Consider the following 11311-nt stretch of genomic DNA (forward strand, 5'->3'; position numbering starts at 1 on the left):
CAGAAGAAGTCGATCTGACCGTTAGTCAAGCGTTGTGTCATTGAGTAATTTGCTGAGAGGCAAGACCTCGTCTGCTTTCCCAATGTGCTTCAGAGATTTCTTTGTCGGCGTAGATGCCTTTAAGTCGGTCGAATGAGCCGCGCATCTCATTAGAACCGTTGGATCAGCCCCTTGCGTGAGCTCGACTGCTGAGCCTTCTGTTCCAGCTCACAAGCTCGCGTGAGAGCATTCTGCGTGAGCCTTTCCTGTTTACCCGCAGACAAAGTGGTACTCTGTAGAATACAGGGTAATTTCCGCCCGAAAACGCGGGGCTAGAGGGGTTGAGCAGGTTGTCACGAAACGGCAGTAGTGCCAATTTGTTTAGTCCGACTATCTTAAATATGTCCAACGACTGGAACTTCACTGGATCGGAAAGCCCAAAACAGCGTCAAGTAATCCCGTCGATAAGTAGTTTGCTTTCCTCGTAATCGTAGTCAAGTATCGATGCTTCGAACACTTGGGTAGGCCAGTTCATACTGTACCTGTAGTGAACACAGTCCCGCATCGACGAGCGACATCATGAAAATCTTCTGGCAGACATTGTGCAGGGCTGCGTGTTGGCGATTCGTGACAACAGCCGGAGATCATCCGGGTCATTCGCGGCTTCTCCTCAAACCGCCTTGACGACACCATAGTGCACTTGGATAGCTAGTTTCTTCTTCAACATTAATTCACGAAGACGGCCCAGATTCGGGATAATATTCACGGTGAACAAATCCACCACCGATAATTTCTCACTAGCGTTCTTCTTCTCTTGCTCGGCGTAGTCGTCTACGATTATTGTAAGATCCACGGTGTTGAACATGATATCCTCTTCAAGAGGTAGAGCTCCTGGAGGCACGTTCCACATCGTCAAACTACCGACTCGAGGAACGTCACCCGATTTCTCGGAGGAGGCTCCTCTACTTTTGCTCTTCTTTTTCTCGAAAATTTCGTTTCTTCTTGGCCGCCGATTTCGTCGTCTTTCTCTCAGTGGCTACCACATTTTCACGACCATGTTGATTCGCTACAAGAGAAGCAACATTTGGGGACGCAAGCACCTTGCCAGTAAGCATGTACTGGGTCAAATCAAGGCGGTCGATCTTGCGACGGACGCAATACAGCGCAGATAGCACTTTGGCGTTGTATTTCTCCAAGTTCTGGAAGAATTTGGAATGCGCTTTCGAAGCAGAAATGGGGCTCAGCAGACACCCAGTGTTCTAAGTACGACATCACATTAGCATTATCGTTCTGGTCACTTGACGCCAACACTTTGTTGGCAGCATTTCGAAAATGTTTCAGCGTAGTCTCACTCCAAGTCGACGACAGCCAGACCTCCATGACACTCCGTGACTTAAGCATTTCAGCGACAATTTTACATTTGGCAGCTGCAAATTCACTCATCTCGACCCCACAAACTTTAGAGGTAGATCGTTGTTCAGTTCATCCTTTGGCTAGTAAACTGCTGAAGTCGTTGCAGCCAATGGCAACGTGAGTCGTTCCGAAGAAATAAGCCTCCGCACGGTTCGGGTTATTCGCAAAATTTGAGCGAACTCTGGCGTCGTACGCGGGGATCAACTTGCTTATTTCTTCTCGAAAATCGACAACGTCCCCAAGCTCTAAGGAATCCGCTCTTTCAGATAGAATGCTTATAGCCGCCGTCCCATGCCATCGTTTAGTCATATCGGCACAGTTCGTCATCTTGAAATATTTACCCTCGCGCATAGCAGACGCCGTCATCCACGGATTAGAGCGGGCGTTCAAGAAGGCACGATATAATACCTTTCGGGCGAATGTCGCGTCAAGTCCGGGAGGCCATCCACGCTGTTTCGGGAACTCAACGTGAACTTGAGGCGGTGGATTTTCACGTACATTCACATTTCGCGTGGCGGCGTCTTCTGTTGCCGATTCAGTCGAGACTTAGATGCAGCAGCAGCAAAGTGCACCATGCGATCAAGCCCTTTCATCTGCGCAATGTACTCGTCGTTATCCTGGTCTTCTTCGCTCATCATGTTCGGGTACTTATTTTCTTCCGTTGATTCCGTCCGACCTACTTTTATTGCAATAATTTCGGGACGCAAGCTATCCCGCTCTTCACGCTGCACATGAGTCGGTATTTCAGAGACTTTATGGCCAGGTTGTAGGACGCTTTGTTGTCGTAAACGCCGTTGGATCTCAGCATCGATGCATCACTTAACTACCTGCTTATCCGCGTCAAATCCAGGCGGTAAAGTCGATAAAACGCTCAAACATATATCTTCTAACTCGCTGACACACTCGGCTTGCGTCGCCTCCAAGCTCGCTAGGCACCGAACTCGTCGTATCCACGCTTTATGGTTTGACGGGGAAATAATACCAGCGACGGTAGAGTTTAGAAGAGCTATCTCGACATTTGGAATCAAACTCTCCGGTTCACCCAATCCATGAGAACTGACGCCAGGGACACCTCGGACCATCGTCAAATGCACCGCAGCAATATTATTCAGCACAAGTGACACTGCATGGCACCACGACTCAGAAGCCAGAATTCCTCTTCGTCAGCCTCCAAATTCCCTTGAGTGAACCAGTTGGATCCTTGGTTAAAGCCGTCCTCATTCGTCACAAAGCCAGGTGAAGCCATCTTGGAACACCATTCCGCAAATGATCGAAAGCTCGAATTCTCGGTCGAGTTAGCTGGAGATCCCGTTGTCAGTGTATTCTGCAACAGCTGGAGTTCCTTGGCTGAAATAAACTGAAGAGTATTACGTGCTAGGGCGACTACACGAACAACAACTGACTCGGCTCCATTTAGAGCTAGATATGACGCATCCATCCTTTAACATGAGTAGGATCAAGATGAACGGCAGCACCCGAGAGCTGTACAGCCAAAGCGTAGCCTTCCTTTCGGAACCGCCACGTCGTGATGTTGTTGAGTAGCTTGGCTAAAGTACGAACGTCACATTGCTCGGCTTGTGGTAGCATGACAATGCGCCTCGACCCTCATTTTGATAATTCACGGTACTGAAGAACTCATTCCCAAGATTTTTCCATGTCATCAAGACGGTCGGAACGTCTCGCCACAGAAATATTTCATTAGGTTCCTCGACTCGAATGCCCAAAGTTCCATCCATCTGCACCTTGTAGTACGGCTCTAGCACCACAATCGCTTGTCCCTTTGGAAACCTACTAGCCTCTTGACGCTGCTATATGTGTAAGGGAAGATCCGAATCTAGTATCCCGTAAGCGGCAAGTTCCACCAACGCTCCGGTTACGTCCTCCAGAAGAAACGACGTTGCAGAGATACCAAAGAAGGCGTCGTCGATTGCCACCCACCCGCAAAGATACGGTTCTCGGTGGACCGTACCAAGCTCTAGTTCCTCCACAAGAATGGACTTGAGTGTCTTGACCGACCTCGTATCGGGCTTTGGCTTTGCGTCGTTTATAGTAAACCCAGCTTGAGCAAAGCTGTTGAAGATCTTGACCACTTTTTCTGCGGGCAAGCAGGAAAGGCTCACGCATAATGTCCTCAAGCGGAACAGAAGGCTCAGCAGTCGAGCTCACGCGAGGGGCTGATCCAACGGTTTAATGAGATGCGCGGTTCATTCGACCGACTTGAAGGCATCTACGCGGAAAGCAGACGAGTTCTTGCCTCTCAGCAAATTGCTCAATGAGCACAATGTGAAGAAAGCGCTTGACTAACGGTCAGATCGAATTCTTCTGGGAAAGATGAAGCCCTCCAAGGCCACGTTACCGCCAGCCTTATTCATATCTTAGTTTGTTCTTCGTACGAAAGACTTCTGTTGCCCGCATGATACTCTTCACGACTGAGGAATTCGAGTGCTGATAAAGAGGAATTCTTTATTATACCAAAATAACCGTCGAGGTAATGGCTTGAAATTATCAGGGAAGCATCAAGACAACCACTGCTAAAGCAGAGCAAGAAGGAAACGTACGAAAAAGAGGTATGACGAAAAGAAAAGAAGGAGACAAGCAAGAACCAGAAGACAAGAAGCTTCGACAAAAACCGTCGACTAAACCGAAAATGAATGTCAGTACCGGTACAGCGGAATGTACCCAGTAATCCATTAAAAATGCGCATATTTTTTTCTCTATGCAATTCACAATTCAAAATGAGCAATGACACGCCTGTGGTGCATCCACCGCCGCTGCACGTGGCCGTGTGGGAGGGCGACCTCGAGCGCATCCACAGCATTCTTAACGCTGTCTGCCCCGAAGGCGAAGAATCCCGAAACCCCGTTAAAGCTGAGGCGCTGAAAGCCCTTTTGGAGACCAAAGACATTCGTGGGAATTCTGCTCTGCACTTGGCTGTGCGCATCGTGCAGCCACATCAACAAGCCATAGTAAAATTGCTTCTAGAGCGCGATGCCAATGTCACATCTCGCAATTCTGACGGCTGGAGCTGCGCTCACGATGCCGCTTTGCTGGACGATGAGTATATGATGGCTCAGCTGTATCTACGAGGCGAACAGCAAGTGATCAAGTCTCTCGAGTCGGCCCAAGAGACGTTCATCGAGGCACTAGAGAAACTTCCGGATTTTGAGGCAGAAATCTTCATTGAAGCCCAGTCCTGGGTGCCTATAGTGTCCAGTGTGTTACCGTCGGATACGATCCGAATCTGGAAGTACGGGTCTCAACTACGGATCGATTCGACGCTTAAAGGACTGGACGGAGTCAAGTGGAAGAAAGGACCGATGAGTCATGTGTATATGGGGAGAGCTGGCGGCGAGAGAGCAGGCCACGCAGTGGTGATGGACCATACCAGTAAGAAGTTCTACGACGTCTTGGAAGCCATGCACAACTCTTCAGTGGGGAACATGGACATGGCTTTGCAAGTCTCGTTGACGACAGCCATGTCCTCGTCGAGTATGGACGCGACCAATCTGGAATTTATTAAGCAAAAAGACGTCAAGGCGCAAGGCAAGAGAGACGAGAGTAGAATTCAAGACGAAGAGAGCAAGAAAAGTCGAAGTAAACAGAGGAAGTGTCCGTGGTCAGGAACCACTTACAAGATGCAGAATTTCTCCATGGAAGCGCAGTTTCGACCCGCCGTGAAGCCCGATCGCAAGCTCAAACAACTGCCATCTGGCAGGGACACGCCGTTCGAGGAAGTGCAGCAGTTTGTTGAGCATCTTCAGTCGTCTGTGCCTCATTTCAAGGGCAAGAAGAGCTCGAAATCGAAACACAAGAACAGCTCTAGTCTCAGTAATAGCGCGAACGATGACACTGCGGGACACTCGCTTCGGATCGAAAAGGGACGCAAGGTTGAGATGCATCTGGACGTGATCGCTGGAGACACGATCCGATGGGATTTCTTGGCGAAAAGTAGCGATTTCTGCTTCGTCGCGACGTATTTCCACGAGGACCAACAGCAAGTTGTGTGTCGCACCGACGGCGTTAAGAACATGGCAATTGTTGGCGCTTTCGAGGTCGAACACAACGGCAGCTTCGTGTTGATGTGGCAGAACACGCAGAAAGGGTTTACTATGGATAGAAATGGGATAAAGATCAAGTATGACGTCCAACATACTCGCTCAGCTGCTAGCGAACCTCCGGTAAATGCTGCGACTGTGGAGCCTGTCGCGTCTCCACAGTCCGAGGAAGATAAGCTGGAGACTAGCGACAAAGCCCGAAGACTTACTGACGAACAGAAATGCGAAGTTTTCCGCCAATTAAACCACATCCCGAACCCACTCACGACTACTACCGCGTTCGTGGACTACTTTAAGCTCAATGAGCTTGCGAGTGAGCCGAACGAAGCTCTCGAGTCGAAGAAGAAGTCATTTTTCAAGGTGTTTGAGGACAAGAAACAACCGACGTCGACCGCATCGTCTTCGAGAAACGGTACAGCTGAGACGGCTTACAGTATGAAGAACACATACCGGAGTCTGACACTTGTACCCACTGCGCGTCGAATGCACAAAGACTTTGAAGCCAAAGTTGTCATGACGGAGAAATTTCCGTTCCAACTCCGAGATTTCCTGCCAATTATCAAGTTCATTTCCACTACGGGAGAACACGTGAAGAACCTCGACGAGTTTTTCCAGATGGTACGTAGTGTGGATGTCGACTGTGTAAGGTACGGCGACTGACTGTATTTGTGCACTTGCCTTTGTGGCTACAGACACTCCCACCTGGGTTTCCTGTCAAGTTTGAGCTACCGATGATGTTTACGGTCCGAGTCGCGTACACGTTTCAGAAGATCACGTTGAACCCGCAGCTGAACTCGACGATGTTTGAGATCCCCAGAGATTATCAAGAAGTGTTCACTCTAGACGAAGTACGTTTGTAAAAAGTCAGAAAGACTTCACACGTTTTACTTAATATAAAAACTGGCTTGCATTACGTCATCTCTTGTACTCTAATTGGCTTCTAGCTGTCTTCCAATGTGATGGAACTCTTCGTACGGGTCGAGTTCGTCCTCGTCCAGTGCGTATTCCGTTTCGCGTTGAATGTCCGTTTCGTCTGCAACAAGGATGGCGTCTTCGAGCTCTGGGGTATCGCCACCAGCGTAGACCTCACTCGCCTTGCCACGAAACATTGGGTGCGCGCCACGCATCTTCATCGCCAACGCAGTTGCATTCACCGAAGTAGACAGAGCTGCAGTCCCCACGCCCGCTAGCAGCAACAAGCTTAAAGTGACGACGAGTTTGGTTCGCACAGCACGACGCTTTTCCCAATGTTTGTGCAGAATCGTTGACTCCGACAGCTTCGAGCTGAAGCACGAGCTCTTGGCGGGAGACTCGTGGCACAGGTAATTGACCTCTTCCAGCGACGAAAAGAAATCCTCATCCATATCACGATAGGCACTTGAATTGGTTCCTCGGACCATGATGTTGCGTGGTGAACGGCAAACTGAGCGATGCGGTTCCTCCAAGTCCCTAGGACAGAGATCAGATTAAACGATGGTGTCTTGTCCCATGAATGCGACTGGTTTAGTGGCGGACGGCCACTGGCCGTTGCAAAACACCATGGCGTCCATTTATGGTCTTGGCAGTAAAGGCTTGTAGAGAAGCACTGCTCGAAATGGTCGACAAGGCATTCTAACAATACTTCGAAGTACAAAATTATTAATACATGAAATTATTGGTACATTTTGATACTCATCGATCCTTGTGCGATAACGTGATAATCTACACTGATACTTGATCTCTTGAAATTCAACCTACGTTAGAAATGTGGTTGCCGCTAATCTCTTCTTCAACATGTATCAGCAGTCTGAGTGCTGATCGGTTTACACAGGTTCAAATTCGCTGTCACTGTTTTGCTTAAGTGTCGATGTAAACACTCACGTGGCGTCACCACCTTGTGCTGTTGCCTGTTCGTCATCAGCGGCGAAAATGCACATCCGGTACCATTGTCCCCACGATCACAATTGCATTTTGCCCTCCGAGCCCCAGATCCCCAAAGAAAATCACGGCAATGGTGTCTACAGCTCAAGTCTCCAAGCTCTTCACGCCCCTAACGCTCGGTGGCAAGCTGAACCAATTAACGCTGCAGCATCGCGTGGTGATGGCTCCGTTGACGCGTCTTAAGCACGGCGAGGAAGGAGTCCCGCCCGAGATCACGGCCACGTACTACGGCCAACGCACCACCAAGGGCGGTCTCATCATCGCTGAGGCCACCAACATTTCGCCCACAGCTCGTGGCTACGTCGGATCCCCTGGAATCTTTAACCAGGAGCAAGTCGAGGGCTGGAAGCGCGTGACCGACACGGTCAAGGGCAAGGGAGGACACATGTTCCTGCAGTTGTGGCACACTGGTCGTATGAGTCACCCACTGAGCCAACCCAATGGAGAGTTGCCTGTGTCTTCCAGCTCCAACGTGGACGTCTCCGGCACTCACATTTACACCCGTGAAGGCCCCAAGCCGCACGTGCAACCTCGTGCTCTTGAGACCGACGAGATCCCACTTATTGTCCAGGACTACAAGAAGGCAACCCAGAACGCTCTAGCTGCTGGCTTTGACGGCGTCGAATTCCACTGCGCCAACGCTTATCTGCAGGAACAGTTCCTGCAGGACGGTATCAATGACCGGACGGACAAGTACGGCGGATCTATGGAGAGCCGTGCGCGCTTTCTCTTCGAGTCTTTGGATGCGATTCTAGAGGTCGTGGACTCTAGTCGGGTGGGTATCCGTCTTTCGCCCTACGGTATGAGCTTCGGTCAGTCCGAGTCAGACCCTATTGGCATGTACGGCTACGTGATTAAGAAGCTGAACGAATATCACCTGGCGTACGTGCACCTCATCGAGCCTCGTGCGTTCGAGCTCCACGAGAACCCGAAGGCCCCGACCGATGGATCCATGACTCGTACTTTCCGTGAAATTTACGACGGTGTGTTGATGTCAGCTTCTGGCTACAACCGCAAGTTGGCTATCGAGGCTGTGGAGAGCGGCGATGCTGACCTGGTGGCTATCGGTCGCTACTTCATCTCGAACCCAGACCTTGTGAAGCGTCTGGAGATTGATGCACCGCTAAACCCTTACGACTCCAAGACGTTCTACGCCCCGGGCGAGCTAGGATACACGGATCAGCCTTTCCTGGAGGAGGATGAGGCGGCTACGTCGTCTTAGTCTAAGACTTGGATAGATCAACATGTACTAGCATACATGAGTACCGGTACTGTAGAGTTGGTTGTAGACCTAACATTCAGCCCCATTATGAATGTACTTAAGTACACGAAAGGATTCGCAACAAGGACTTTGCTAAACTCGACTAGAGAAACTCAACAAACGACTTGAACGACTTGATGAAATAACGACTTGATGGTGGTACACCACCTAATTTAAATAATATTACCTAATATTTTCTTCTTAGACAAAATGAGATTACTAAATATCAACCAATGCATGTATGTGAACGCGTTTCGCGAGCCGTCTTGCCTCCGAGGTGGCTCAACTTCCGTATGCGTCGGATTATCTCTCATTCTCTACGTTTCTCTTTTCTCCGGCCAGAGTCCATTAAGCGGCGCGTACGCAATGAGCGCCTCGGTTTTAAGTCCTTCCAGGCAATAGCAACCAAATACTAGTTAGCTCAAAATATATTTTTTTAAGGATTGCGTAATCGGTTTTAATACACCCATATGAAATACTAGAGCAAATACTCGTCAGTTTTAAATCCTGCCATCGCTACTGCTGCTTTAAAGCTGTTCTTTGGTTAGCCCTCGGCTCTATGGCTATAAGAAACGTACTTAAGTGGGAAAAACATAAAACATCTTGTATCTAATATTTTTCATGTCTTCGAGCTAATATTAATATATTATGTTAGCTTAAAAATGGGCTACTATCTTTATCTAGAATCAAAAATATAGTACTATTATTTTATAAATTGTATATGATATTAGGTTACATTTGCCCCTGAATAAATCATCAAGTATTAAATATTTTGGTAGATATCAAGGTTGATATTTAAATTTTATATTAAGTTTTGAAAACTGAGTTACTATTGCCCTTTAATAGCAAAAAATAGCTAGTACTATCAAAAAGATCAAATGATAATTATTAGCCCCTGTCCGAAAGTCGTCCCAACACGCTGATGACGCGCCTTTCAATTCTATCCAATAACGAAACATTTTTTCATCCAATCGCCATCGTCTGATGCACCTCGTCATTATTTCGAATACAAAAACCAAGTCGCCAATCAAAGAGTACGTCAGTCTCAGTTTCTCATCGTACCTCATCTCACGATGTCTTCGTCCTCCGCCGCGACCATCAAACTGCCCCACAGTAAGCTCCAAGACTCAAGCTCCAATGGTACCATTTCTCTCAAGCCTCGTCCACCTCTAGCCAGCTACACGTTCGGCGGATTGTCCGCTGTAGGCGCCGTGTTCTTTACACACCCGTTCGACCTGCTTAAGATCCACCTACAGACGTCAAAGAAGGAGAATCTAGGGCTGGGGACCGCAGTCCGCCGCATCCTCAAGCAACAGGGACTACGTGGGCTCTACCAGGGTATTTCTGGAGGTGCTATGAGGGAAGGAACGTACTCTACCATGCGCTTCGCAGTGTACCACTACCTCAAGGACGAGGCGGTGCGGCGGAATGACGGCCAACCTATCTCCACAGGCCACAATGTACTACTGGGTATGACTGGAGGCATCATCGGAGGAGCCTTTGGCAACCCAGCAGACATTGTCAATATCCGTATGCAGGCAGACAGTCGATTGCCTCCTGAGAAGAGACGCAACTACAAACACGCAGTGGACGGACTCCTTCGTGTGGAGAAGGAGGAGGGACTCGTCGCGTTGATGCGCGGGGTGAGACCCAACATGATTCGTGCCATGCTGCTGACAACAGGTCAGATTGCCGCCTACGACTTGGCCAAGTCGACGATTCTCGACAACAAAGTGGTGCCCATGCGCGACAATCTGCAGACCCACGTCTTGGCCAGTATGGTGGCTGGTCTGGTGGCGACGACGGCGTGTGCACCGGCAGATGTGGTCAAGACAAGGCTGATGAACATGCATCATAACGAATACAAGAGTGCGACAGACTGCTTTGTCAAGGTGGTAAAGCACGAAGGACTGCGAGGACTGTACAAGGGATGGCTGCCAGCGTATATGCGACTGGGACCGCAGACGCTGCTGACGTTTGTGTTCCTCGAACAACTTCGCAAGCGCTTGCTATAGATGTTAGAGCTCTTACCAGGTTTTGTGAGCGAAAGTAGTTCGCTTGTGTTTTTAAGACCACGTAGGCGATTGCTCTTGTGGACAAAATTTACGGTTTTAGAAAGACAACGAGTGCCCGTCCAATCCATGTACAAGAAAACTGGATGATTTGGTACTTACAGTAATTCGCTGCCGCACTATAAATATTGAGCTCAACCTCGCGGGTTGCGGCTTTGACAAAAAAGTTAGAATGACGTTAGCGTAGGCTTATCCTAAAAGTCGAGGTCTTCAGCGACTCGTTAATCTTCACCTTAAAAACTCCAGATGCTCTAGGGTGAAAAACTAAAAAAAGAAGTCGGGTGAAACACAACATACTTATAAAACAAGACGTGTATTGTAAATATATCCCACCGAGAATCCCAAAAATTCAACTGACCACTTTATTTAATCTTTATTTTTTGAGCTTGTGGAGAAAAAGCAGGGTAATAAAAAAGGTAAAAATATGTCTAAGGATGTCGAAGTCAGAGCTAAAGGCAATTGTTGCTATTAATACGCCTAGTGCCTTTGGGACCTCTCGCATTCACTTTATCAGAGCTCACACGTTTTCAAATTAGATGCAAAAATAGCCAGCGCACTCTAAAGAATCTAAAAGCACGATTTAAAAACAACTCACATGATTTTCGTTGGAG

The 11311-nt window shown here is 48.6% G+C and overlaps 5 protein-coding genes across 5 annotated transcripts; 4 read left to right on the top strand and 1 right to left on the bottom strand.

The window, feature by feature from the left end:
- Positions 1–4127: 4127 nt before the first annotated feature.
- On the top strand, positions 4128–4860 carry PITG_18167 (uncharacterized protein; the record flags this gene model as incomplete). The annotated part of the gene is made up of 2 exons (XM_002896275.1): positions 4128–4720; positions 4785–4860. 2 exons carry the CDS (start codon positions 4128–4130, stop codon positions 4858–4860), a joined length of 669 nt encoding a protein of 222 aa, XP_002896321.1.
- A 167-nt stretch (positions 4861–5027) lies between these two features.
- Positions 5028–6107, top strand: PITG_18168 (uncharacterized protein; the record flags this gene model as incomplete). The annotated part of the gene is made up of 1 exon (XM_002896276.1): positions 5028–6107. One exon carries the CDS (start codon positions 5028–5030, stop codon positions 6105–6107), a length of 1080 nt encoding a protein of 359 aa, XP_002896322.1.
- Positions 6108–6300: 193 nt separating this feature from the next.
- On the bottom strand, positions 6301–6847 carry PITG_18169 (uncharacterized protein; the record flags this gene model as incomplete). The annotated part of the gene is made up of 1 exon (XM_002896277.1): positions 6301–6847. The coding sequence occupies one exon, from the start codon at positions 6845–6847 to the stop codon at positions 6377–6379; it is 471 nt and encodes a 156-aa protein (XP_002896323.1).
- A 590-nt stretch (positions 6848–7437) lies between these two features.
- PITG_18170 (12-oxophytodienoate reductase, putative) lies at positions 7438–8713 on the top strand (the record flags this gene model as incomplete). Its single annotated transcript, XM_002896278.1, has 1 exon — positions 7438–8713. The coding sequence occupies one exon, from the start codon at positions 7438–7440 to the stop codon at positions 8587–8589; it is 1152 nt and encodes a 383-aa protein (XP_002896324.1).
- A 988-nt stretch (positions 8714–9701) lies between these two features.
- Positions 9702–10643, top strand: PITG_18171 (mitochondrial 2-oxoglutarate/malate carrier protein, putative; the record flags this gene model as incomplete). Its single annotated transcript, XM_002896279.1, has 1 exon — positions 9702–10643. The coding sequence occupies one exon, from the start codon at positions 9702–9704 to the stop codon at positions 10641–10643; it is 942 nt and encodes a 313-aa protein (XP_002896325.1).
- Between the last annotated feature and the right edge of the window lie 668 nt (positions 10644–11311).

This window comes from Phytophthora infestans, genomic scaffold (assembly GCF_000142945.1).
Source record: "Phytophthora infestans T30-4 supercont1.63 genomic scaffold, whole genome shotgun sequence".
Classification (NCBI taxonomy): domain Eukaryota; phylum Oomycota; class Peronosporomycetes; order Peronosporales; family Peronosporaceae; genus Phytophthora; species Phytophthora infestans.